Consider the following 26341-nt stretch of genomic DNA (forward strand, 5'->3'; position numbering starts at 1 on the left):
ACAAGCTCTGAAAGCTTGCCAAAAAATTGAGAAGTCTCACATTGTTCATGTTACTGTCCAAGAACATTCAGGCAATTACAGCTCTTGCAGATGTCATGATGTCAGATTTGTGGGCAATGACAAGCCATGTGATTTTCTGCTGCCTTCACAAACACCGACTGATCAATGTGCAGTATTAATCTCCAAAAGTTACTGTGTCTATATAAAAGCATGCAGTAACAAATGAAACAGCAACAGCAATACTTAGAGTCCGTCAAAGAATGGTATTGCAATATACCTAGAGTCCAAGATCCAGTTTCAAAGACCGGGAAAATCACATGAGAAATCTAGAAATCAAATCTGTGTTAGGGAAAATATTTAAAAGTCTATAAAAAGTTATTAAAAATAAGTCTAAATCTTCAATCTGTGCATATACCACTTCAAAACTGTGTTTAAGATAGAAATACAAATATTTTTATAATTTTTATGATCTTGATTACAGAAATTTTTCCCAATATATTTCTTTTGAATTGATCATAAGATAGAGAGCATCTAACACCATTGTCAAATATTTAAACAGATGATTATTGTGTTTTCAACAGTTTTTCAAAAGCTAGAAAAGTTGAGAACATAAAGTATATAATTCCAACTGCATCTTCAGTCAAATCACTGCTGTTTGAGTATTTCTTTTGAGAAATTGTGCCTTACTCAAGCCAGGACACAATTTACACTACAACAGTTGCTTCAGTAATTTTCTCCCTCTTCTCATTTCTGCCTGATGTGAATCTACTGTGTTCAAAGCACACAAGCCCCATGCATGAAGAGAAGGCCACCTCTCTTTTGTGTGATGAGAATCATAATTTTGAAATGTGGTACATTCTTGAAAAGACAAGAATCTTGGTTGGAAACAGAATCTCATTTCCTCTTTCTTTGGCACCATTTTTGGTTATTTATTAGTTCTAAAGGAAGAATAACAGTAGAAAAAAGCACTAAATGTGAGTCACTAAACACTGCAGTTTTTTTCTTCTGAAGTTAAATACACAGAATAATGGCCAAGCTTGTGAAAATGGCAAGGTGGCTGTGATGTGTAGGGTAATGACAAGAGTCTGCAAAACTCACTTTCTGAAGTAAATAAAGAGTATTACTTATCTTGCGGATACTATTATTGCTAATTAACAGTGATAATATTCAAAATTATATTGAGCTTTACTAATGTCACCCAAAGTTTTTACAAGTCCATAAATTAATGATACAAAATGACTACTCCATAAGCATTTTAAGAAATTATTTCCTGTTTTGACTCTTAGTAATTTAATTACAGTTACATCAGAATAAAAACAAAATGTCATAATGTGGGCTAAAATGTGAATATCTTCCAAATCCAAAACCTTATTACTTAAATGTTTTTATCCTTTGCAATGATGTACAGCATTAGTATTAGCAGAAAAGAGTAACCTCCATGAAAACATTAGTTCTCAAGAATTTACTGTTTCCCAGAACAGTAGAGCATCTTCAGATGTTTAATATTATCCAATCAATAAACTACAGAATCAGGTCCCTTTAGAATAAACTGTCTTTTTGAAGCAAGTGCAGTAAACCATGTGGTAAATTATATAAAAGTAGTAGAGAAGTGCCCTGATACAAACTAAAATGCTAGATGTTTTAATAACATCAAAGATTTTATCAGTGGTTTATTAATTTTAAACGACGTAACCATAAACTTGTTCATAAAAAGGAAAATATATGTGGCAATTATGTGCCCTGAGCCAAAACTCCTGTGCAATGCACTGTGCCCTCAAGTGAAGCAAAGCAGTTATGTACATTAGGCATTGCATTGCCAGCTCTTTCTGTGAAGTGGATGCAGATTCAATTCACACTGTTTAATCCAGCCTTTTCATTTTGGGACAAAAAAACCCCCAAACTCAAAACATGTCAATGTTCATTTTAATTTGGCTTTATATTTTACTACCTGTGAAAAGGTAATTAAAAATCAGATGAGAGTAAGAAATGCCTTTCCAGGGGGCATTGATCTTGTTGCCCCCAGGTGATGACCACAGCCACTGCTGGGGTAGAGCTGCTTTCCCCTGCCTGAGAGCCCTGTGTGGCCCAGAGACCACAGCCCCTGCCTCGGTGGGTCAGTGGGCACATCCCTGCCTGTGCTTCCCGTGTCTATGGGCCTATTCTCCATTAATTTGCCTAACCTGTTGTTTTTGGCTTTCCTGGTATTGTCTGTACCGACAACCTCCTCTGCCAACAAATTCTGCAAGTTCATCACCTGTAAAAATGTGTTTTTATAGGTTTTAAACAAACATCATGGAAGAAAGATTTTCTCACTTAGTTTTCTGAAGGCCTTGTGTTTTGCAGTTTATGGTAGACATTTATATTGATATTGGCTGACTCGCCAAATACAATAATCTGTATGAAAATAAATTATATAACTAGTATTTAGATGCAACTCTTTTTTCTGCACCACTCTATAAGTCAATTGCATATCTGCATATGCAATTTAGCACAGAAGATAGATCCAGTTAAATGGAAAATTAAACAGAAAAACAGAGAAATTAGAAAGCCTCACTAGGGAAGAAAATATAAACACTAAATTAATAATATCATAAATGAGCTTCCGAATTTGCATCTGCTCTGCTGCAAATACAAACATTTGTAACATGTATTTCAGTTTGCTATTTTGTACCTGATGTAGAAGCAGTAAAATTCAGGAATTTGCATTAAAGTATCTGTTGAGATCGTGTCACAAACTTTATGATAATGCAATAATTACATGCTATTCCAAAAAAAAAAAAAAAAAAAAAAAAAGCATCTTCACTGGCATTAAAAGAAAACCTTCACAAAACTGCTATCATCCTACTGATTTAGAATACTAATTTCAGGAACTTGGTAGTCAGTTAAAGCAATGAACACACAGCTACTTGTATATGTCCAGGTTGTCTTTATTGTGCATGTACAATAGGTCCACTACAGACTGCATATATATGTAACTAATAGTTAGGGGTTTGTTTGTTTGTAGTTTGTTGTTGTTGTTTTGGGTTGTCTGCTTTTAAAATTTCAGATGTATTTTTTTTATAATTACTGATGTATTTTTTCACCGATAGTAGCAAGGGAACAGAAAAGGATGAGAAAGCTTGGGGTAAGAGGAAGAAGGTAGGCCTTCAGGGCAAGAAATGATACTTTTAAATGGACTCTGAAACAAATTGAGAGGCAGATTGAGAAAAGATTAACATACAAAGATAATTTTCTTGTGCGGGGAAGATCTCAACTCTCTTGTTCATTTCTACCCCCTTCCATTCCCCATACTCTGATCTCTGCTTTCTCTCCTTCCTTTTGGCAATTTTCTTTCGGCTGGCATGTCACAAGGTTCATTTTAACTGTAGCAGTCAGTGGTGTTTGAGCATCATAGTCCCTATTTGGTGGTCCTATCAGAGAGGTACTGGGAATTTACAGGGTTTTTTGCGGCTGACATGCCCTGATGCTTCTCTGTCCGATTGCTGCTCGAGATAGGTGAAAAGCTAGACAGCAGGAAATTCCCAGAGAATTGGAAGTTGCAACAGTTAAGCTCAGAAGCACAATAAAGATATTATCACTAATGATATCAAGTCCCTGTCAGATAGAGTCTTTGATATGTTGATCTTCAGAGAATTTGTGGAATGAAAAAGGACAGAAGTCAGAGCAGTAAAGAAGGAAAAATATGTTATGAATAGACAGCTTTGAAAAAAGGATGCAGAGATAATAAGACTTGATCCTGTAATGAATGAGTCACAGAAATAATAAATAAAAAGAAGACTGAAAACTTCTTAAAAAAACCTCAGAAAAAGTTTTTTCAAGCTCCTCTCTCTGTATGACAGTCGAAATAAGGGAAATTTAAAATTACAGCGCAACTTATATTGAAAGTTCTAAGAGATGGCTTTTGTAAAAGAACCTCTACAAAACTGTGAGAATTACAAAACCATCGTCATTTGTGCACCTGCAGTTACACGCTAAAATACCATGCACATAGATGCACAGCAATATCCACTGCTTGTCCACCTTTCATCAGTTTATTGGGATGGAACCCATCTGACACAGAGAATATAAAAAATAAAAATATAAAAAATAAAAAAAAGTTATTTGAATTATAGAAACCAAGCTTGTGAGGAGTCAGGAGTGGGCAGCTCTTTAAAGTTCATCTTATGCAGAGTGCAGTAAGGAAGGAACAAGGGACAATGTAAATGAGACCAGTGACTAATTTTCCCACTGGTGGAACTCCTACACATTTTAACTGCAGATCAGTAAGAATATACTTGGAAGAAAAGATACCCATGTTAAATAATGCCAATGGAGAGGAAAAAGTCCAACTGGCTTCAGAAGCAGTTATGGGAATATACAAGCTAAAGGGAACAAGCAGGTAAGAGGGAAAGCAGAGCTGCTAGTGTTAGTCCGAAACAAGAGATGCAGACACAGAGGAAGTCAGTACTCCCAGTAATGAGAGACTAATCTTCCCCTATTTAGGTTGTCTTATAATGTCAGCAATAATTATTGAGCCCATCCACCACTTCTTGTCATTTTCAATATCCAGTAAACTCTTTTTTTTGTGTGTGTGTATGTGTTTATTTACTATTTTATGAAGATATACACTTTTCCCTTAAAAATCACTCTTCTATTTATAATATTTAAAATATTTAAATTTAATATCAGTCTTGAGCTATGATAGCATTAAATGTATTGCACCAGCTGATACAGCAGGCTCCTGGATCAGTTTTGGGTAAACAATATTCTCTTTTCTGGTCTAAAACAAGAGCAGTGAAACTGAAGCTGTTTTTCAGGGTTAGGAATATTTCTTAAAGATTAACCTAATTGGGCCATCATTTAAGAAAATCTGACCAAAATAGCCACAATTACAGTGCAGGAGTATCTTGGCAATGGAGAGTGTATGTGTCTCCTCTATGAAATGTTTTGTAGCCACTAACACCAACATTGAAGACAGTGTAAGAAAACTTTTGTTTAATATAGATTGACCATATTTGAAGAGGTGAGAAGGATCCAGATTGAACACTCCCATAGAGGTGAATGATGTAGCTCTTCCTCCTGAAGAAATATTTTTTATTTTGGGAAAAGCCTGCTTCCTAAATTCCTTCTTCTTGCTGCAGAAATGAGATATGAATCCATTTTATTATTATCACAAGTATCACATGGGGTCACATAAAGTTCCCACCAGTCCTATTTGAGGAAATGTGAGTAGCCCAGTGTGCATCTGGTTAGAGCTCTTCATATTTCATTGAACAAGCATATTGTGCACAGCTAAAAGGAATTTTTACTTAGTAAGTGATGCTTCTCATGTAATTGCTCTTGATAGATCCATGCGAGTTCAGCCTCCTGTGCTAAACCCCGGTTGCAGCAATCACAGTACATTTATAATTAAGCCTAATAAAGTCCCTTTGTTATATTGTTCTGCAGATAGAAATACTGTCCTGCAAAATGACAGACGGTTTTGAGTTGCAATTAAGAATTTAGCAAAATCTTGATAGAGCAGATGGAGGACATTAATATGAGTTTACTGTGAAAGAGTAGCACAGTGATGGTGACCACATGGAGAAACAATTAGCCATAAACTTAGAAGGCAATGACCCTATATCCTTTGGAAAGCATTTGCATGTGCTGCACTGCACCTTTTCATTTTTGTTGGGTGCTGATAAAAATGTAGTTTCTTGTGCAATACACGGTATAACTTCCCCCGCCATGACTATTATAAGGCCATCTTCTTTTGTGAACCTGCAGTTATGTACCAAAAAATTCATGAACATATACACACAACATCTGTCATTTCTCTAGCAATTATCAATTTATTTTTTCCAACTATGATAACAAACACAAATTTTCAAAAATAACATCAGCCTTCAGATCAGATGAGCAACAATGTACATCCATCTTCAGTACATGCTTGAAAAATTCCTTCGTGAAATAGCCTCATATTATAGACAAAGCAATGTAGTTTAGAGTCTAGGTTACACGAAAAAGAGAACCCAAACCCTCTAATGATTCACCTCCTGCTTCACCCCCTCATCGCTTTGCTTCACGCGAGTCAGCAAGAGCTATTTCCAGAGTGCTGGCAGACACATCAAAGTGATATCAGCAAACACTCCATTATCACTCTAAATGTAAATTGTAAAACAGAACAATGGTTTGGCTTGGAAGGGACCTTAAATGCCATCTAGTTCCAACCCCACTGCCATGGGCAGGGCACCTTCTACTAAAACAGGTTCCTCAAAGCCCCATCCAGCCAGAATTCGAACACTTCCTGGGATGGGACATCATCTCTGGGCAACCTGTTCCAGAGTCTCACCATCCTCACAGTACAGAATTCTTTCCTAATATTTAATCTAAACCCACTATCTTTCAGTTAGAACTCATTCTCTCTTTTTCGGTCACTACAGGCGCTCGCTAAAAGTCCCTCGCTATCTTTCTAGCAGTCTCCCTTCCGTACTGGGATAAATAAATCATCCCCTGGCGTCTCTCAAGGCTATGTCCTCTCATCCTGTCACTGGTTAGTTGCCGGAGAGGAGAGGCGGGTCCCGCCTGGCTACACCCCCCGCAGGAAGGCGCAGACACTGGAAGCTGTGGTTCCCTCGGCCGCCCCGCGCCGCCATCCCGCCCCGCAGGCCCGGCGCCCGCGGCGGGGCGGGAGGCGCGGGGCCTCATGGGAACTGTAGTTCTCTGTGCTCCCGCCGGTGTCCCGAGGCGCGATGAGAGATCCCGGCGTGCTTCGCGCGCAACTCGGGGCGGCGGGCCCGGGGCGGAAGCGGGCGGACTACATTTCCCGAGGTGCTCGGCGGGCGGCTCCGGCCGGGCGGGCCGGCGCGGCGGTTGAATGCGGCGGGCGGAGCGGCGCGATGGAGCTGGCGGCGCTCGTCAGGAAGCTCGGTAATGATGGAAGCTCGGTAATGACGGAAGCTCGGTAACGATGGCTCCTCTCCCTGCCGGGCCCGCCGCCTGCGGCTCAGCGCCGCTCTGTGGGAGCCCGGCCGCCCCTGCCCGGCCTCCGCCGGCCCTCGCCGCTTGTCTGCCCGCTGCTCTTCCACTCCGCTCCCCGCGGCAGGCGCGGAGGGGGCGGCGGCGCTGCCCTAGGGGGACACGCTTCCATAAGGAAACGCCAAGGGCTTCCCCTTCAGACACGGTGCCTTTGGATTCAGGGGACTTGGGTAGTTTTTTGTGAGTTTGAGGCAGCTTTGCCCGCCACATACTCTGGTAGAGGTTCCGGTACCAGGTTAAATCAATAGAGGCGCATTTGGCACCGGATTGTATCAGTATATCTTATAATGTCTCACCGCTTTATAACCATGCAAACACACTTGATGAGGTTGTTGCTGGCGAGTGCTAATCGTATTTGTCTTCCTGTTAGGCATAATAATGGCAGCTTGTAAGCCGGCTTTTTTTTTTTTCTCTGCATCTCTGGTAGCATTCTGTTTCTCCAAATAAGAACAAAGTCATGTCAAATAATTTTATAGGTTTCTTAATGACTTTTTTTTGGGCAGGTCATGAACTGACAGAGATAAGAGAGCGATCTTTGAAGACTATTCTGTTTAAACTTGACCACAACTTGATTTCCTATGCTGATCTGGTCCATGAAAAAGCACTTTTTCGTAACCTTTTGGAGTGGTTCAATTTCCCAGTTGTACCAATAAAAGAGGAAGTGTTAAATTTTGTGAACAGTTTGATCAAGGTATGACTTACTAACATTCATTTATTTTTAAACTGTATGTTTTTAGAATACTGAAGCTAAATAAAGCTGGTTATTACTTGACTTTGTATCTCCATGTAATGAGATTTTCAGAGTGTTTTACAAAGACAGGAATAATGAAGCCACTGTGTGTAGACCAAAATTATAACAATTTCAGCGCCTTCAAATGAGTGAGAGGGTTGAGAAGAATCGTTTTTTCTGGGTTTCTGCTTCAATTTCTCAGCTTCTTCAGTTTGTCATCTAGTGCTTCATTTTTAACTTGGAGTGTGATTTGCAGCTAAGCATTTGCATTGTTCCTGGAAAGTAAAGATTTGAACATTGTTGCAAATAATTTGAGAAAATGTTACAGAAACTTCAGATAGCTCAGATTTTTACATTCTTGTGTTTTAAACACTAAGCTGCAACTATGCAGAGTGAAAAAAACGCCTATCCTTGATACTGACAGACTGATGTCAGGGTTTAACCCCAGCCAGCAGCCAAGCCCCACACAGCTGCTCGCTCACACCCCACCAGTGGCACTGGGTGGGGAGAGAATGGGGTTGGTAAAAAGGAGAAGACTCATGGATTGAGACAAAGGCAGTTTCATAGGAAAGCAAAAGCTGTGTGCAAAAGCAAAGGAAAACAGGGGATTCATTCACCACTTCCTATGGGCAGGCAGGTGTTCAGCCATCTCCAGGGGAGTGTGGCACCCTCACACGGAATAGTGACTTGAGAAGACAAATAGCATCACTCCAAATGTCCACCCTTCCTCTTCATTTCACCCCCTTTATAGACTGAGCATGCTGTTGGAACTAGATGGTCTTTAAGCTCCCTTCCAACCCAGGCCTTTCTGTGATTCAATTATATGGTCAGTTGGGGTCGCCTGTCCTGGGTGTGTCTCCTCCCAAGCTCCCCTGTACTCCCAGATCCCTTGCTGGGACAGCAGAAAAGCCTTTGGTTCTGTGTAAGCCCTGCTTAGCAGTAGCAAAAATATCTCTTTATTATCAATCCTGTGTTCGGCACAAGTCCAAAACACATCCCTGTGCCAGCCACTGGGAAGAAAGTGACCTCTACCTCAGCACAATGATCTAAATGAATACAGGCAAAATATAACTTAAGAATTTCAAATATTTTCTTTCTTCCCCCTACTGTTCTCTATTCCCTGCCCCCCATCCAGAGACCTTAAGACTCTTCAAACTAACTTTTTCAGTTATTTGTCTTAATGTAGCATCCACCTGCTGCCCAGAAAATGATTGGAATTGGTGCAGTGGAATTCTTCTCTCAGCTTCGCTCTGATGTGGATCCAAATTTGCAGGCCATAATTGATGGGATTGTGGACAGACTGTTCTTTCTTTCTTCTGAACTCCCTTCTAGTTCTTCAGTATGTTATCAAGCTCAGTCTCAGCCTTCAGTAGATCAACCAGGTAAATTACCTCTTTTGAACTGTAATTTATTTTATATTAAAATAAAGCAAATGAAAAGGCTATGAGAAGCTGATGTTTTCAGGCATAGAAGGTGAATTATTCCCGAGAGATCAGTGAAGTGTATGCTAATCAGATTCTGCCAGAGACAGTGTGACCTTAGCTAAAGCACCTGGTGGCATTCCTGTAATGGAATTCCGTATCCATTTCCTCAATGTATAATATCTGCTTTTCTATAATGTACAAAGAGCATGACACAACTTCCAAGGACAGCTTTATGGCAGCAAGTCTGTAGCAAGTTCAAATAATTTTGTAATTTAGCCAGTATGCTTTGCTGCCATTCTTTGTGGCTCTAGCTTGGAAAGCAATTCAAGTCCTATGAGAAAAAAAAAAGAAAAAAACAATAGTTGATCCTAATATAATGATTTTTGAAACTACGGTAGTTGTATGCTCTATGTACTTAGCATTGGATAAGCATTTGTCATAGAAGAACACATAAACTTTCTTTAAAATGTCACATTATGTGTGAAGTGCTTTTGCTTGCATCTGTTACCTAGCTCATTATCTGTCTGTTACAATGATTTACATTTCCTCCTCGATGTAGTCTCACCCATTTGGTTCTCCTCTTCTGCCTTAAAAATTTTGGAACAGAGTTTGGAGGAGAAAATTATGTTTCATATTACATTACCTCCTGCTTATTGTGGGAAAGACAGTGCTGTTGCACAGTGTATGTAGCACTAACAACCACACCCCTGTCGCTCATCTCTGCAGTCACAGAGATAAAAGTAATTTTTGGTGTTTTCTGCTGCCTCTCTAATGCCTGGAGATGTAGTTCAGTAGAACTATGTACCTGGTGATTAATTTTTAATTTTTTTCCTTCCTATGCCCAAACAGGGGCAGATTTTTACCTTCTACATGTGCATTCTTAAATTATAACTTTCTGAAACTACTCAGTTGAAGTTATTTATACTGTAAGTTGTATGCATGTGTGGATGGAGTAATCCTAATGCTTCCTAGCAGGAGTGTTGGATTTTTCTTTCTGTTTCAACTTCAGTTACTGGAAAAAATTACTGTAAACTAATAACCTGGCATTATCTAGTTTGATCCTTTGAACCAAATATTGGTTCAAGTATGGTCTGGAGAGATTGCTTTTAGTGGTAACATTTTTTGTGTATTTTTTAATACAGTTTGCATATGAATGATGTGGGGCAAAATGCATTTATACAAGAGGGCAATTTTCTAAGTGATCTAAGAAGACAGCAGTTTGGTAGAAAAAGATTTTAAGTAATTAATTTAAAAAGTTAATTTTATTACTACAGAGATAGATTAAAGGAAAGCCATTTATTTGCCTGTCAGTCCTCTATCAGGCTGTGTAATTGTTTTTGCTATTGTTGGTATGCTAGTTAGTGTAAAAAAATGGAGAAAAATGCACCCTTTAAAGTTGCAGAATATGATTTTTTAAAAAAATAAACATTGACACACTCTTTTTACTCCAGTTTTCTGATCATTTGAGACCATTTTAACCTATTAAGGAAACTGATTTAAAATTCAAGGGCAAGAGGGAGGTAGTTAAGGAAAAGCATGAAAATAAACTGAGGAGTTTTTTTGTGCATGTGCATTTTTTAAACTTACCCCTTTTGTATTTTAGTTCTGCCTCAAGAGGAATTATTCACTGGATATTTTTGTCAAAGTAGAAGTCATCTGCCACAGTTAGAAATATCTCCCAAAAGAACAGTTGGTATGTGTAGTTATAAAAGAATATGTTAATTACAGAAGGAACTTAGAGTTGTAATTTAGATGGAATTCCATTACAAATGCGGATAGCAAAATTGGCTCTTCTTTTTCCTTTTGTTATTCTGTGAAATCTAACACCACAGAAGCTACAATTATAATGCTTATAAAAATGACATTCATCTTAATAGATATTTCCCTTTTCCAGTAAATAGTGTAGCTCTTTGGAACATCTAAAGTACATTAGAAAGTGCTGCAATTTTAAAAATTATTTAAATTGCCACTGTTTTCCAGATGATCTGTGTTTCATAATCAGAAGTGGCTTAAACGATTAAGTAAGTTTTATTTCAACAAAACTTAGTCTGAAATACCTTTCTACTTTTCAGAAAACTGGTTTAGGTGCTAGGGGAATCTTTGCTTTGTATTTAAATGAAAACCAGTGTTATGCTTTGATTTTTTTTTTTTTTGTCAAATGATATGGAGTGTTTCACTGACAACCACAGATCAATAATACTTTGGCAAGTCTTTGCCTGTACCAGTATACTAGTAGCAGGTCACAGGAGAGTTTCTTATTTAAAATATAGTATGTTGCTGAGATCTAGATTTTAAAAAATGACTTTGCAGTTACTGTAGGTGAATCACCAGTTGAGTTTTTAGTAGCATATCAACTATCTTAGGAATTGCACAATAATTATTACATACTTTTAAGTTAGAAATAGCTTTAAAGATATTCTCATTACAAAGTTATTATGTGTCATAATTTTGTAAGAAAAATAATTTCTACTGCTTGAAGAGTAAAACCATGAGGTGAATTTTCCATTTTTAGAGATCATGCTAGTGGATAAAATATTCTTTAGTAGCAGATAAAAAAATTATAATTTGATTGAAAGCATGATGTGGCAGACTGAGTAGTCTTCCACTAATGTGTTCATTTTTTGGTAAAGCTTTCTTCAATAAACATATTTCATTTGGATTTGGTATGACCTTGGTGATATTTTGGTATTTCTGAAAAGTCTAAAAGCATTTCAGCTTGTGCAAGCCTGTGTTTATTAAAAGATATCTCTGTATAAGATAGTATATTGTTTATAGGTTTTTTATTTTGCCTTGAATGTATACAATATAATATTTCTATAAAATATATTTCAAGACATCTGCTCTGGTTTTTTTTGCAGTGAAATGCTTGAAATTTTCCACCTTTCCTTGGCTAACTCTGACTTCAACAGATAGACATGTTCTTTCATCAAATGAAAGGTGCAGTAATAGAAACATTACAATTTCCTTGTACTTTTTCTTTTTCAGGATTAATGGCTGTAAGTTTCTGTCCTTCTGCATCATGAGCTTGTTCTTGTAAATAGCCCAATGAGCTAATTTTTGATAAATGGTCATAAAATCTGGGCTGAAGCTGGGCAAAATCACTCTCCATTTCTTGTGTTTAAATCAGAGTGTCTTTGGGTCTTTTCTTCATGACGCTTCAGTCTGTATTTTAAATTTCTTAAGTAGATCAAAGATTTCTTTCAGCTAATAATAGAACAAGCTGAAATAAAATAATTATTTACTTTACCCCCATGACCAGTTGGTAGGAAAATCCCTAATTTCAGTAGTAGCTTTAGGCCAATAAGTTTAGGTACAGGGCCTTATCCAGGCATTGAGTCATTCCAACCGTCTTTCTGCAGTGACTTTTTTTCTTTTCTTTAATTTAGAAAAAGTGTTTGAAGTGCCCCAAGGGACAGTTTGGTAGTTGGGATTCCTTATGAGTTGTCACAGAGCTCTGATATATTTCTAGCACAAATGTTTTTGTGTGTGTGTATGTTTGTTTTTTCCTTTTGAAAGATTTCTGAAGCTGGAGGACCTGTTTAATATTTAATTTCCTTTATGCTGGAGTATAGAAGAGGAACACAGATTTGTAACACTGGACATATTTGATTTTTTACAGTGGTTTCAGAAACAGTGGTTTCTGAAACAATTGGAAAAAATGAAATGGACTGTCCTAAAGATTCTTATAATTTACTAATATTCATCTTCGAGCATAGCTAATAAATTTCTCCCTTTTATGAAATTTCCCACTTATGTAATGCAAACACTTTTAAGCTATACATGTACCTTAGTAATTAAAGAAACATTCTTACTGGTATGAGATATATTACTTGCTATATACCACTGAGATAATCACTAGCTTCACAGGGAATTTCCGGTAGTTCTTATTTTAATTTCAAATTCAGAATCAATAAAGTTTTTTCTCTTTTTGTAACCAAATTTTACTTATGGGAATTGAGTTTTTTCTCTATTGTTTATATAACTAAGGAATAATTCAACTGAAAAAATGATATGACAATAGAATTACAGAGATTTTTTTTCTCTAGATTCTTCAATGTTGTGATTATAACTTTCTTGTAAAGACTTGTTCAGGCTAATAATTACTGGTTGGTTTTCTTTTCATTTTAATACATATTTAAATATGAACTTGTAGCTCTTTGAGAAGTAACAACCAAAGTTTAATTTGGAGTACATGTGAGCTTCTTCAGGATGTGATTATGCAAGATTTTCCTGCAGAGATCTTCCTTCAAAGGCCAAAGATTGTACAGGCAAGAATTCACATATAGTTTTTATTGGTATAAACTTTGCCAAGAATGAATTGATGCAAATGATTCAATTTGGTTTTAAACAAAATAGTTAAACAGAAGTACCTTCATGCTAACTCCAGGTGCATAGGAAAGGGGACATTGTCTGTATATTGCAGTTTTAAAGTTTTTTGCTTCTAACAATGTATCTTGCTAATCACTAATGAAGTGTTTTCTGAAGTAATACTTTGTTTCTTCTGAAAAAGATAAATTTGTGTGGCTGTTGTCTGCACACCCTCTAATGGGCTCCCATGAGGCTCCCATAATGAAAGTGGTAACTTTATTGGAAATATAATGTGAAACTTGGCTTCTTCCTTAGGCCTGGTAGTCTTGCATTCAGTAATGAAACAGTAGTTGAGCCTATTTATTCTTTACTGTGATTTTGAAAAACACTTGGAAACATTTTTGAACTATATTTAATATAAGACTTGCTGGCATGGTTGTTCATGACGATGATTAATGTTCAGGTCTTGATGTTGGTGGTTTTGTCTTTGCAGAGCCTTTTGTCTCTTCTGAACTTGGCTTTTGGAGGAGATGGGAGACACCAGTTGGCTTTGCAGGCTGTGTCATGCTTGCAACAGCTCTGCATCTTTTTGAGAACTAGGCTTAACTTCCATAGAGATCCAAGTTTTTCTTCCTCAGAGCAAAGTAGGTGTTTTTAAATATTTGAGATTCTGTTGTTTTTGCTACAGATAAGATTGTCTAAAATGACAGAAGAAACCAAAACCAGAACCTTATGGTAAATGTAATCTTCTGAAATTGTTTTGGTTCAGTGCTATTAATATTAATTTAAAAACTTTGAGTACTTGCATTGTTTTAATGCCAGTATTCAGTTTTACTTTCCTGTGATTCCCCATTCATCAACTTTTCCCAGTATCCAATTGTTTGTATGTCAGCAGGGGAGGGATTTTTAACTAAAACAAAATTAAATCTGTAAAATAAAAGTGGGCAAAGTTTCAGAAAAGCTTTTAAGCTATTAGTGCTTAACAATGTAGTTACTAATATCATGAGCTCTGTGAACTTTCTTTTTTTTATGGTGATGGCTAAAAATAGTTTAATCATTGTTTTTAATTTTGCAGTCATGAGGGCTGCTTCACAATGCTCTTAATGCTTAAATGTTGTAGCTTTAATGGTGTTGATTACTTATAATGGTCTTCTTGTTTCTATTCTGTCATCTGAATGGAGTCAAAGCTTCGTTTCTATAAATTGGTAGTCTGGTTCTCTTCATAAGATTACCCCTATATTTGGTGTCTTAATAAATGGTACTGGCTGCTAATTCACTTATAACATCAACAAGTCCAATAGCCTTACCCAGACACTGTGTTTCTATTTTTAAAACTCAAGTTTTATGATTCAGCTGGAATCTTCAGTGGTGTTTGCCTTGGAATTTGGTTTTCAAACTGTGCTACTTGCCAGTGATCAGTTGTTCTAGGTTTTCAGTATTTACGTGGTGTTTTTTTCCATATCCTGCCTTAGTTACTTTTACTGTTTACTATGTAGTATCTTTCAGAATTATGGATACTTCTAAGGGAAAATATGTTCTTTGTGTTACATAAAGGCACAGCTTCCCAGAATTCATCTATATCTTACTGTCAAGAAGCAAGAGGTGCTCCTGGTTCTCAGAACCCATCACCTGGAAGCAGCAGTCCTCGGCCCTCTGTAATTGGACGGACAGTTCAGCGTCCTAGAGGAGATGGTCAAGATTGGGATGCAGTATCTTCTAGGTGAATGAAACAGAAAATAACTTACACTTCAGTTAGAAACATTTTAATATAGGATTATATTATCAGCTCCTTGTCAGTGTGTGGATTGATGCAATGGTTTTGGTAAGATTGGTTTGAATCTTCTTGGTTGTGAAGATTCAAACCATGTTTATGAATTAAACCTTTCTTGAAGTGGTGTTCAGAGTACATAAAATCATTGCCACGTTTTGTACTCAACCACCATTTTAAACAAATTCTGTTCCTATCAACTGTTATTGCTTGTGCATGTATTTGTAAGATACAGAAAAGCATTTATTCGATCTATTGCTGGAAAGTCAGGGGTTTTTCTTTTTTTCAGCAGATGACCTCATAAGTTCTTTTAAGTGGAATGGCCATCCTGTAGGTAACAGTATATAGTATTGTCAAAAATGCTATGCTGTATAAAGATTTCTATTGAAGTCTTTAAAATTTGTTGTTAAATGTGACAACAAATTTCAGTTCTATAACGTGTAAATATTTGACTCTTATATGAAATTATAAATTATCTGTATACACTCAAAATGTAGAAGTTTTTGTGTGTGGTTTTGTTGCTTGTCTTTGCCCAACTGAAAAACTTAAAGCTGCTCTTCAAGTACCAATGTCTTCTAGTATGTGGGATTTTGAAAGTCCTTGTAAATCTGTGTGCTTGTTGGTAGTTCATTTGAGTCTCTGTGGTGTATGGGCTTAGTGACTGAGTATCTCCTAGGTATTCAAATAGACTGTGATGAGAATAGCTCAATTGTAAATACATCTTGACAGTCATATTAAAAAGTTACTTTTATTGAAGTCTAATATATTAATTTTTATCATGTAACTAATATGGCACTGTCAATGAATTCCAGGCTTTATGCCTTCTAGGCCCTGGCCATTTTCCAAAGCTGAACAGTTAACAGTTTAATAGCAGCTGGTGTATATTGTGCAAGAGAGAAGGGACTGTCAATCTAGAAATGAAAGCTGCATAAGAATAAGTACCAGTTCAGGCAGTGATGAGACTCCTAGAAACCAGGGAGTGCTAGCCAATAGGGTCATTTTATGAGCTGTTTATGACTGCACACCTTTATCTTCTTGCATCATGTGTGCTGCAGTAGACCTGCTCACTGCCCCCGAATCTCATTTCTTACAAAAATATAATTTAGCCCAGTGGTTGAATAAAGAACAACATGATGTTGGATAGAAGATATGATAGATAGAAGTGACAGTAGTATTGTTTGGACATTTCTGATTTTGATAAGGAAGAGCTCCTTTTAGTGAATCTTGTCTTTTCTTACATAATTGTATGTAAATTTGTTTATTGCTATTTATTTGTATATTGTTATTCTATATGTAACTCTTCTTTTCCTTCTTCTTTAATCTTGAGACTCTTCAATCTGTCTGTTTGTCTGTTTCAAATTCTGCCTGGAAACTTAATCTTTCCTCTTCTGAATTGTTTTTGTGATTGATACCTCTCCTTCCTTTTCCTCTGGTAAGTTCAGCCAAAGACAAACTACATATTGGTGAACTCTTCTGTTTTGATTGTAGGTTTTCTGTTGACTTCTTAATCAGTCGGGATTTAACTTCTTATACATTTTTACATCTTTTACATTTAATTAGACAATAGAATGTAACACAGCCATACTACAGTTTTTTCACCTTGTTTAAAAATAAAAGAGGGAACCAACCAAAACCCAGTTATTAGTCATACAGGTTTTTAAAGGAAACCAAGATTGCTAAACATTGTTTGGGATAAGAAAACTTTAAAAATATGTTCTGATTTTTATTAATTATAATGCTGATAGTGGAATTGGATAATTGTTAAAAATTAATACAGTTATAAACAATATATTGTTCATAATATACAAACCATATATACTATATTTAATGATATATTCATATACCATAGATCAAATATTTCATAATTTAAAAACGTCTATAATTTAATAGCATTCCATATACTTTGTAGTGTATACTTGGTTACATTTAAGGCTTTCTTGGACAAGGAAATACTTCCTGTTTTACAGTGGATGGAGGTAGTCCTAAGGAGTAAACAGAGCTCATGATTCTTAATTTTCCTTCTAAGGATTCTTGTGGCTATCTATATAGAATGGTTTTAATATAGTAAGTATAATTCAGGCTGAAATTTGATTTAGTAAGTTGAGTTGCTTCAAGCACCTGATAGGTTTCGTTCATCAAAAAAAAAAAAGAAAAAAGAATTTCAAATCAACTGATATTTCTCATGCAATATTGTGTTCATTGCATGTGTATTTCTTCCAGTACACAGTGCTAAGTGATGTTGGCATTCACTTGTGATGCTACCTGTTCTGACATTTAAAAAACCAATGAAACAAAATCTCCCTCTTCTTGAAACACTGGTAGATAGCAGAGAAAGTCTGGGACGGGAGGAGGGATATGCTTAAGTCAGGAGTCATAAAAATACTAAATGCTGGTTGTAACATCTGTACGTATGTGTTTTCTCCTTGCAAGAGTTAATTATGTTTCTTTTATTTTTTAAATTTCTGTTTTAAGTGGAAACAGTACTCAAGCAAATGCAAACTCCAGAGTCTCTCTGCATTCTCCATTTGATGTAGGACATACTGACTTACCAGATATTGAAAATGAGGACACTTTGGAATTACAGATGAAGCAGCTTAGCCTTCCTCAGTTCTGTGTTTCCATCTTGGAAAATGCAATACCTCTTCTAAGAACAGGTGAGAAAGTTTTGAGTTAAGTATTTAACTTGCATATCTTTCCCATCATTAATACAAGATACTCTTGAGAAGTTGGTCGATGAGGTGACTACCCTGAATAAATAAGGCACAGATGACTGCTGATGGACTGTGGCTAGTTGCAACAGATCTTTTCTGGAGACTTTGTTCAGGTCACAAAGCTTGAATCTTCTGATTGATTTCCAGAATTGCTGCAGAAGTTTTAAGTGTTTTTTACTGACAGTGGCAGGGAGTCAGTGTATGGTGGAAAAATGATGTATCAGGATAAAATGTCATTCAGGAAGATGGAAAAATAACCACTTTTAACCAGAGGTGTTCTCCAAAGGATCTGTTTAAGCATGGAGTTTTCCTCCTGTTCAAGAAATAATAAACAAAAATTCTGGTGAAAGGCTCATTTTTATTCTTACAAATGCAGTAACAAGTGATTTAAGGAACATAAGTAATGGTAGTCTAATTGCAAATTTTAATTTATAGATGTTCTAAATTGCAAAGTCCTTTTGGAGGACAATCTTTTTGCTCCAAGGTTGTCCAAAATGGTATTTAGCTGTAAAATGTAATGTAATTCAAAACAGGTATTGGTAAATGTGGTCAGGGTTTCAAATATAGGAGCTGGAAATGTGCATCTATCTATGGCTAGAATACTAAAAGCTAGAGGCTTCAACTTATAAAAATTCTATGAAATGTGTATGAAAATGATTCAATTCTTTTTGTTTTGTTATAAACCAACTAAAATGAATTAAAGTTTTGTTTTTCCCTTTCATAATAATGGTATTTAAATATTAATTAGTCACAAGCACATTCACGATTTCTTGCATCTTTTATTTATGATGTAAAACTGCAGAAAATGTATTTTCTATCTTTTCCATTTCTGGCCCCTGTCACTTCAAATCTGCAGAGTTAAAAGACAGTTTTTCTACATTTCAAGGTTCTTTCTTTCAATCTTGTTGTAGAATTAAAATAGTTTTACTTTCTGGAAAGGTGGACCTGTCTTTGTTTATCTTCCCCTTAGGTTTTTTACACTTCTTAAGCTCTCCTTGGTGATATTTCTTCATTCTTCCACTGTGCTGTAATGAGACACAGATTGTAAAGAAGCTAATATTTTTATCCTGTTCCTGTTGTTCTGAAAGCCTGTGATGTGAAGGCACACTGTGAGACAGTGTGATATTGTGAGACAGTAACACACAGTTTCTCATGTGGTTATTATATTTTTGGTTGTTATCTTTAGTGAAATCAACAGGCGTTTTTATGAACATTATTATCAATTTATATGGTATAGTGTAGATTTTAATCTAGATGTTTAAATTACTGGGTAAAGGAAAAATCAGTAAGCTTATTGTAAAATTTGCTGCCTTTTATTTTGCAAAATTATGTGTATTTTAGTTAAGCTTAAATTCTGTTCCTTGTGGAGATGTTAATTGAAATTTTTCTTCCTTTGTGCTGATCTGCCTTGTAAGCAAAACCATTGCAGAAATCAGTATTGGTGTGGACTTGTTTTGGTTTTGTGGGGGTTGTTTTGGGGTTTTTTTTGAGATTTTTGGTTAAAATGGAGATATTTATTAAGTTAAATTGGCCTAAAACCAATGGAAAACAGAACTTCTGTGAGATAAGTAAAACCAAGCTTTCAAAAAGGCTTTGTGCCATTTTCTGTCCTTTCTCACCCAAAGCAGATCACTGAAGGTACAAATTGCAGAAGCTGTGGTCATTATCGCTACACATCTAGTCTCATACAGAGATAAAATTTTTTTCCTCAAGTATATCAACAAGGTTTCTGCAGTGTGTAAAATTTACAAGAGATAGAAAAATCCACAAAGAAATTAATGTTAAATTATAACAAACAAGTAGAACTTTATCTTTTTTAAACAGATTTTGTTTTGAGCATTTTGAAGGATGCAGAATTTTTATCTTGATTAAAAGATACACTGAAAATTCAATGCTGTTGTGTGAAATACATGTATGATTTTAAATAGAAACATAGCATCAAAAAGTAACTAAGCCAACAGTTGCACTACATTGATTATTTAAGGGAAACTGTCACCGTATGGTTCCTTAAGATGTCAGACAGTTTTGGCATCTTCACTTGTGTGAGGCTGAAAATATTTGGTCTGGCTCCAGATATTCTGCCTTGTTCTTCATAAAACCTTCTAACTCCTCTGTTTTCTCAATATCTGGGTACATTAGGAGGAGGTTTATATTTGTAGTGTATGTAGGCCGTAGATTTTTAAGCTCAGGCCAAGTTTCTTTGTGGCCACATATTCAAGCTTAAAATTGTACAAAGGATAAAAGTTACTAATGGACCAGATTAGCCTTGTTATTAAGAGACACTCAGAAGAAGAAATGAAAATTAATAAATACCACCCTACAAGCAAAGGGGAAACTGTTACAGAGAATTGTGCAAGTAACTCAAGTGGGTGTTCATCTCTTTGTTTTTTAAAAGATCTCAAATAAAATAATCTTTGTGAAGAAAGTCACTCCTATACCAAAAATGCAGATGAATGGGAATAGGTAATATATACAGAAGATTTCTAACAGATGCTGTCTGGATGGGGAAAATTGGTGACTTTATTATGAACTTTAAAAAAGTCTGTAATCAGATTTACCACTGTTCATGGTTATTTTCTTAAATAATTTTGCGATAGAAAAAATCTGAATTTCCCTAAAACCTAAGTGTACATTTGCTTTAATCTGTTGTGACTTTGGCTGGTTTTTGTCTTCTCTGATTCAGAGCTATTAGTGGTTGAGGAGAGTTAGCATTAGTTCTGTAAAAGCATAGAGGAAAATTTAAATACCAGAATTTCATATGAGGAATAATCTCTTGTTTACAGTGATGTCTTCTGAATATCAAAACATAATATTTTGTCTATATTTGAATTTATCCTCTCATTTGTGTTTGTAGGCAGTAGGAGAGTGACAATGGAAGTTCTTGAATTGCTTGTTGAAGACATGTCCCTTATTGGTGATGCTATTTCTGAAAATGTTTGGGAAGATGACAGCCTTTTTGCATTGGAATTGGTAAGATTCTTCAGGTTTTGGTCAGCCATATTTGTCTCCTTTGATAAGCTTCTGACACCTTCTGCAGCAATAAATATAGCTAAGCTACTGCTGAGCTTTGTGTTTGAAAATTTTAAGTAGTTTATTACTAGTTCTATTGGTGGCTCTTTTTAAAATGTAACTTTGTTTACCAGACAATACTTGGAGTTTCATCTCAAGAAAATAAGCACCCATTGAGAGAAACACATGTAGGGAAGGGAAACTGAGGGAAAAGCACTGACTACAAATATTGGACACCAATTTGATGTACATAACAACTTTCCCTTTCTTTACTCCTAATAAACTATCTGTTTCAAATTAGGGAGATAACTGTCCAGATCAAGACTGGAATTCTAAGATACATGCTAACCATTTCCTACACATTTCCCTGCACAAATTTCAGATATCTTAACAATGTTGCTTAGCTGGGAAAGAAAGGAGAGACCTTTTTGGCCCAGCAGAGATTCAAAGCATTAAGGTGCTGTTGACTAAATATTTTAAGTTGCTGTAAACAGCTGAGAGTTGTTATATACATGAATTATAAAATTAGTGAAAACAGATGAAATGATTATGACTTGCTCTTTTGAAGACAAGTGAAAGCTGAAGCGTAAGCTGGCATGGCTCAGGCATGTAACAAACATACCAGAGTTGCAGATTGAAACTTGTCTAAAGACTTGAATTACATGTACTCTTGAATGCACTTGACCTGTTTGAATTAATGGAAAATACCACTGAACATGAAACAATAACAGCTGCAATGTTAGTTAACTAAAATATTGCTTTAGGTTTTCCTGTTCTCTATTTTATAATTGTTAATATTTGAATTTATAGGACCTATTAGTGAATGAGAATTTTTTCTTTGAATGTAATCTTCCAATCTGAGAAAATCTATTATAATTGATCAACATCACATCAGTGCTGAAGATTCCTTGCAGAGCATTTAATCTCGGAAGCTTAATATGTCTTCATCTAGTTGTTCTATGATCTGAATCAGTATATTTCATTGCTTATAAATATGTCAAACTACAGTAGAATATATTATATATATACCATACTGATTATTATTAGTAGGATAATGTTTGTTTCCAGGCTACTAATAAACAAACCCCTGCAAATAAGATAGGTAATGGTACACAGTTATATTGATTATTTTTTAAATAGGGGAGAGAAAGAAAAAAGTTTTGCTGTTTCTTTTGAAAATCAATAGGGATAAAAAACGATTTGATGTTTTCAAATTTATTTTGAATGGCTTTGGGTGGGTTTTTTAAATTTTTTTTTAATTTTAAGGTGAAGGTTTATTAGCAGGTTCAAAGCAGGACTTAATATTTCCTTATTAAGACTGAACTTCAAAACAGGTAAAATTTCAGAAGGTAAAAAGTGTAGTGAGCAGAAATAAAAGTGATGGGGGGGAGAGAGAAAAGTGGGAGAGGAAAGGGGAAGGAGCAACCATGAATGGGTAATTATTGAGCAAAGTATTCAGAACTAATAGTGAAAGTATACTGAGGTCTAGGACTAATGCATAGGTGACAAAAACATTGCTATGTATTTTGCAGCATTTATGCAATTTTAGCTTATGTGGCATAATTGTGCTGATGATGCTGCAGGTGCTGTGTAAACACTGTAAATAAACAGTGATGTTTCATTTTTTTCTAATTATTGTATTTCTGATTTTGTTTTCAGAGAGACAAATTACTTCTGGTCTTGGGTTTGCTTGGAGAAACTATATTATATCACAAAAGCAATATAAGTGCAGAACAGCCTAAGGTGATGCTGATGCATCACAGAATGGCATTTATTAGTATTTCACTCTTCACTGTTAGATTGCTCCAAGTACTTCTCCCTGTAGAAAAGGTATGTCATCACTAATTATGAGTGATTGTCTCTTGGTTTTGCATTTTAAGAGGGCAGTAAGAGATACTTTCCTCAGGGATGAATACTGAGAAAATAGGCCCTTGGACAGAGAAATTAATCTGATTTGCTCTAGGTGATATATGATGGCAACTTTGTCCATTCTTCAGTTACCAGTGTATTCTGCAGATTACAAATCTTAAAAAAAAATCCAGAACATTTTTAATACAGTTTTTAAATGAATGTTTGAAATTCAGTATTCTTTTTCCTCCTGTAGTGTTTTTTTCTGATATGATGTATGGTTTGCGAGGCTCTGCTGCCCCCTGCTCGTTTGTAGTATGCATGCAAGTAAGAGTAGGATTATGTAACATGTAAAATCATCACTCTTATTCGGATGGAATGTAGTAATCAATTACATTTTGTAAATTGGAGTGATTTTAACTGTTCTTTGCTTCCAGTGCTCTTTTAAAATTCTGTTGTAGCTCTTGGGGTTCGGGATTTCTTGTTGTTTTTAGTGGGGAGGGTTTTGGTTTTTTTATTTCAGTTGGGAAGGTCTGATGAAGTTTTTGTGAAATGGAAAGTGTTAGATGTTTAAACCTGGATTGGTTTTAATTTTTTGGACCAGTTTTTAGTGGAATGTAGCTTTTCCTAGACATTAGTTAATCGGATTAGAAGATTAATTTTCAGTTACAGGGTTTTTGTCACTAATATTAAGTCTTGTACCTGAAAATAAGTGTAGACGTACTAATCTAATAACTTTTCATAGTTTTTGTCTTTTATGTTCCTGTGTACCTAATTGCATTCTGTGTATAACAGTTCAAACAAAATTACTGTATTTGAGGTCAAAATTTAAGTTGAAAACATGTACACTTGCAATTAAAAATAAAAGAAAAAACCCAAAACAACAAGAAAATCCTAGTCCTTAGTTTGCAATATGACCATGTGGAATTGTAGACAGCTTTTTTAAATACAGAAATAATTGTGCTTTGTGTACTCTCTGCTGTCTTGTGGTCAGACAGTGAATTGACTCCGGCCAGCAGTGTGCCGTGCCTGGATCATACACAACTTTTGTGACTGGTTGCAGGTCCGATATAAGAAGTGACATCTAAATAACTATCACTTTTAATGAAGAAAAAAGAATTCTTCATATAAAACTCATTTAATGAAATGTGTTTTCTAAATTTTAAGTAGCAGCAATAATGATTGTAGTTGTTGAATGACTGCAGGTGCTATTGTTGGTACTGTATTCTCAGGCTGTTATTCTGACAGTTGCTTTCTTTTTCAAAGGCAAGTAAAGTTACACAAAAGAGTTTGCTGAATGCTTTGTTCCTTCTCTCACTGGATATGTCATTCTCCATGGAATACCCAAGCATGCATGAATCCATTGCAGCCTATCTGGAGCAGATGAGTACTGAGAACTACAGTATTTATAAGCAAGTTTCAGAAGCTGCATATTCAATTGAATGCACTTGTAGCTTTATGGTTGAAGTTCATAAGGAGGTGTGAAAATTTATTATATAAATTTTTTCCTGTAGGCATATTTCTTTCTGTACTTTGTTTTCTTTCTCTCTAGTAAAAGTTAAAGTCTAACATAGCAGAGGAAGATGCCCATATTCTGTATGATGCGAGGTGTAGTTAATTTATATTTGTTTTCATTAATACTAGTCATGATGTTGGTAACAAATCTTATCTGAAGTAAAAACAAAGAAATAAAAATAAGAAATTGGAAGTGGGCACAGGACCTCTTATGGGCAAAGAAAGAAGAAGCAGCAAAAACTCTACTTATTTATGCAAACATGTACATATATATCAATATATATCTTGACATATAATACATGTTTATTCATATAATACACTATTTTATATCTATTAAAATATATAGTGTGGGTGTATGTATGTTGTCCAGGAGTTAAATATATCATCCAGAAAATTTTAAATCCCAAGTACTTTGGCAATTGCAGCTTTAATAAACAACTACTAGGCTGGCTGAGGTTTGTATTTCGCTTTGTCATGAAGACAACTGCTTTATTAGTTAAGAGATTCTAGCACAGTACTGAAATATTCTTCTCCATTATCCAAATGGATAAGCAATTTTGCACAATACTGGTTCCACGGATGCTAATACAAATGAATAACATACACAATATCAATATAGTGCTGTCTTAAATCAGAGTTAATCTATCCTTTGTCTAGGCAGGTTCTGAAGTTAATAGAAGCAATACTTTGCTCATAAAATGCTCTTTACAATGAAATTAACTCTATCAAATTTAAATGGCTCATGTTTAATGTATTTGGTAACCAAATATGATGAAGATATATGTACTTAAATTTAAAAAAACCTAACTTGTTTATTAATAGTGGTATGTTTAAAGTTTAATAGTTAAATCTTTTATTATGCTTCTCTCACATAAAATGCATATTGATTAAAAAATAGTGATTTGAATAGTGTTAAAGTGCTCATGCTGTGAAATGTTAGACACATTATTTCTACTGAGTAGTTTATTTAGACTCAGCAGCTGAAGGGCTTTCAGCTCCCCAGAAGAGGTTCTAAATTTTTTTGTTGGAATGTATTGGATTAGTTAATTATAAACTTCTCTGTGAAAGACTGAACAAAAACCTACTTAGTATTTAATTATGATAAATTTGGAAATATTATGCAGTAATATTGGATAGTTTTAATTTTACTAATTTTGTTAGTTTCATTCTTTCGCTTCATTTTACTTCACAGGGGGACAAGAATCTTTCTGAATTACTAGAATTGGCAGATCAGGCTTTGAGTAGTCTACCCTTCCACCTACACTTTCCCTTGCTTCAAGAATGCATTCACATATGCTCAAATATGTGAGTACATTACTATTTAAAAGTCTGCTTGAGAAAATGTGATTTTTCTTTCTTTTTTTTTTTTTGTGGATAAAGTTTCTCAAATAGGAGCTCACTTCTTTATTGCTTGTAGAAACAATTCTTTTCTTTTAGCCATTGAACAGGCTAATTTGTGCCATTCTGCGGTGGATTTCTTGAAAATTAAATTTCAGTTGCTAAAAAGTTAATTATGTTCTATGTACAAGCTTTTATGATTTTGTGTGTAAAGTATGTGATTTATAAGGAAGCAATCTTAAACACTGACTTGTCTCTCAGTTTTCTTGAAAATCCTTTGCCCTGAGTATATTTGTATCATTTACTTTTATTTTACTTTCAGAAATCCTAAAGGACTTTCTTTATTGTAGATGCTTTATATTGCAACATGGCATCTCATTTATTAAACAGCATATTTTTATTGCTTTTGCAATTTTTCCATGTCTCTAGTTAGAGAATAAGTTACCTTATGGTGCCTGAAAAAGTTCTTGAAGAACAAAAATTTAATTATATACTGATTCAGAACTTGACTTTAGGGATTTTTTTCAAAGGAGACTGCATTTAAGATCTATCCGGTAAATGTTCTAAATGATGAAATGTATAAATGTTTTTCAATGTTCTAATACATTTAGAATTTATCATTGTTTGGTTGACGTTTCAGGCAATAGGAAATTCAATTTTTTAACTAATATCAATTCCCTTCACGATAGTG

General features: G+C 35.3%; 1 protein-coding gene across 3 annotated transcripts in view; it reads left to right on the forward strand.

Moving 5' to 3' along the window:
- Positions 1-6590: 6590 nt before the first annotated feature.
- RTTN (rotatin) overlaps positions 6591-26341 on the forward strand; it is a 79640-nt gene continuing 59889 nt past the window's right edge. For 2 of the 3 annotated variants that reach the window (XM_030971331.1, XM_030971332.1), the window contains exons 1-13: positions 6591-6891; positions 7503-7690; positions 8916-9111; positions 10757-10846; positions 12012-12090; positions 13307-13421; positions 13955-14105; positions 15016-15181; positions 17702-17883; positions 20795-20910; positions 22609-22779; positions 24064-24276; positions 25505-25617. In XM_030971331.1, coding sequence (XP_030827191.1) covers positions 6714-6891; positions 7503-7690; positions 8916-9111; positions 10757-10846; positions 12012-12090; positions 13307-13421; positions 13955-14105; positions 15016-15181; positions 17702-17883; positions 20795-20910; positions 22609-22779; positions 24064-24276; positions 25505-25617 — 1958 coding nt within the window. In that variant the 5' untranslated portion in view covers positions 6591-6713. Of the gene's footprint in view, positions 6892-7502; positions 7691-8915; positions 9112-10756; positions 10847-12011; positions 12091-13306; positions 13422-13954; positions 14106-15015; positions 15182-17701; positions 17884-20794; positions 20911-22608; positions 22780-24063; positions 24277-25504; positions 25618-26341 lie in introns of those variants that run through there. The other variant, XM_030971333.1, reaches the window with a different exon arrangement.

Source organism: Camarhynchus parvulus, chromosome 2, assembly GCF_901933205.1.
Source record: "Camarhynchus parvulus chromosome 2, STF_HiC, whole genome shotgun sequence".
NCBI lineage: Eukaryota > Metazoa > Chordata > Aves > Passeriformes > Thraupidae > Camarhynchus > Camarhynchus parvulus.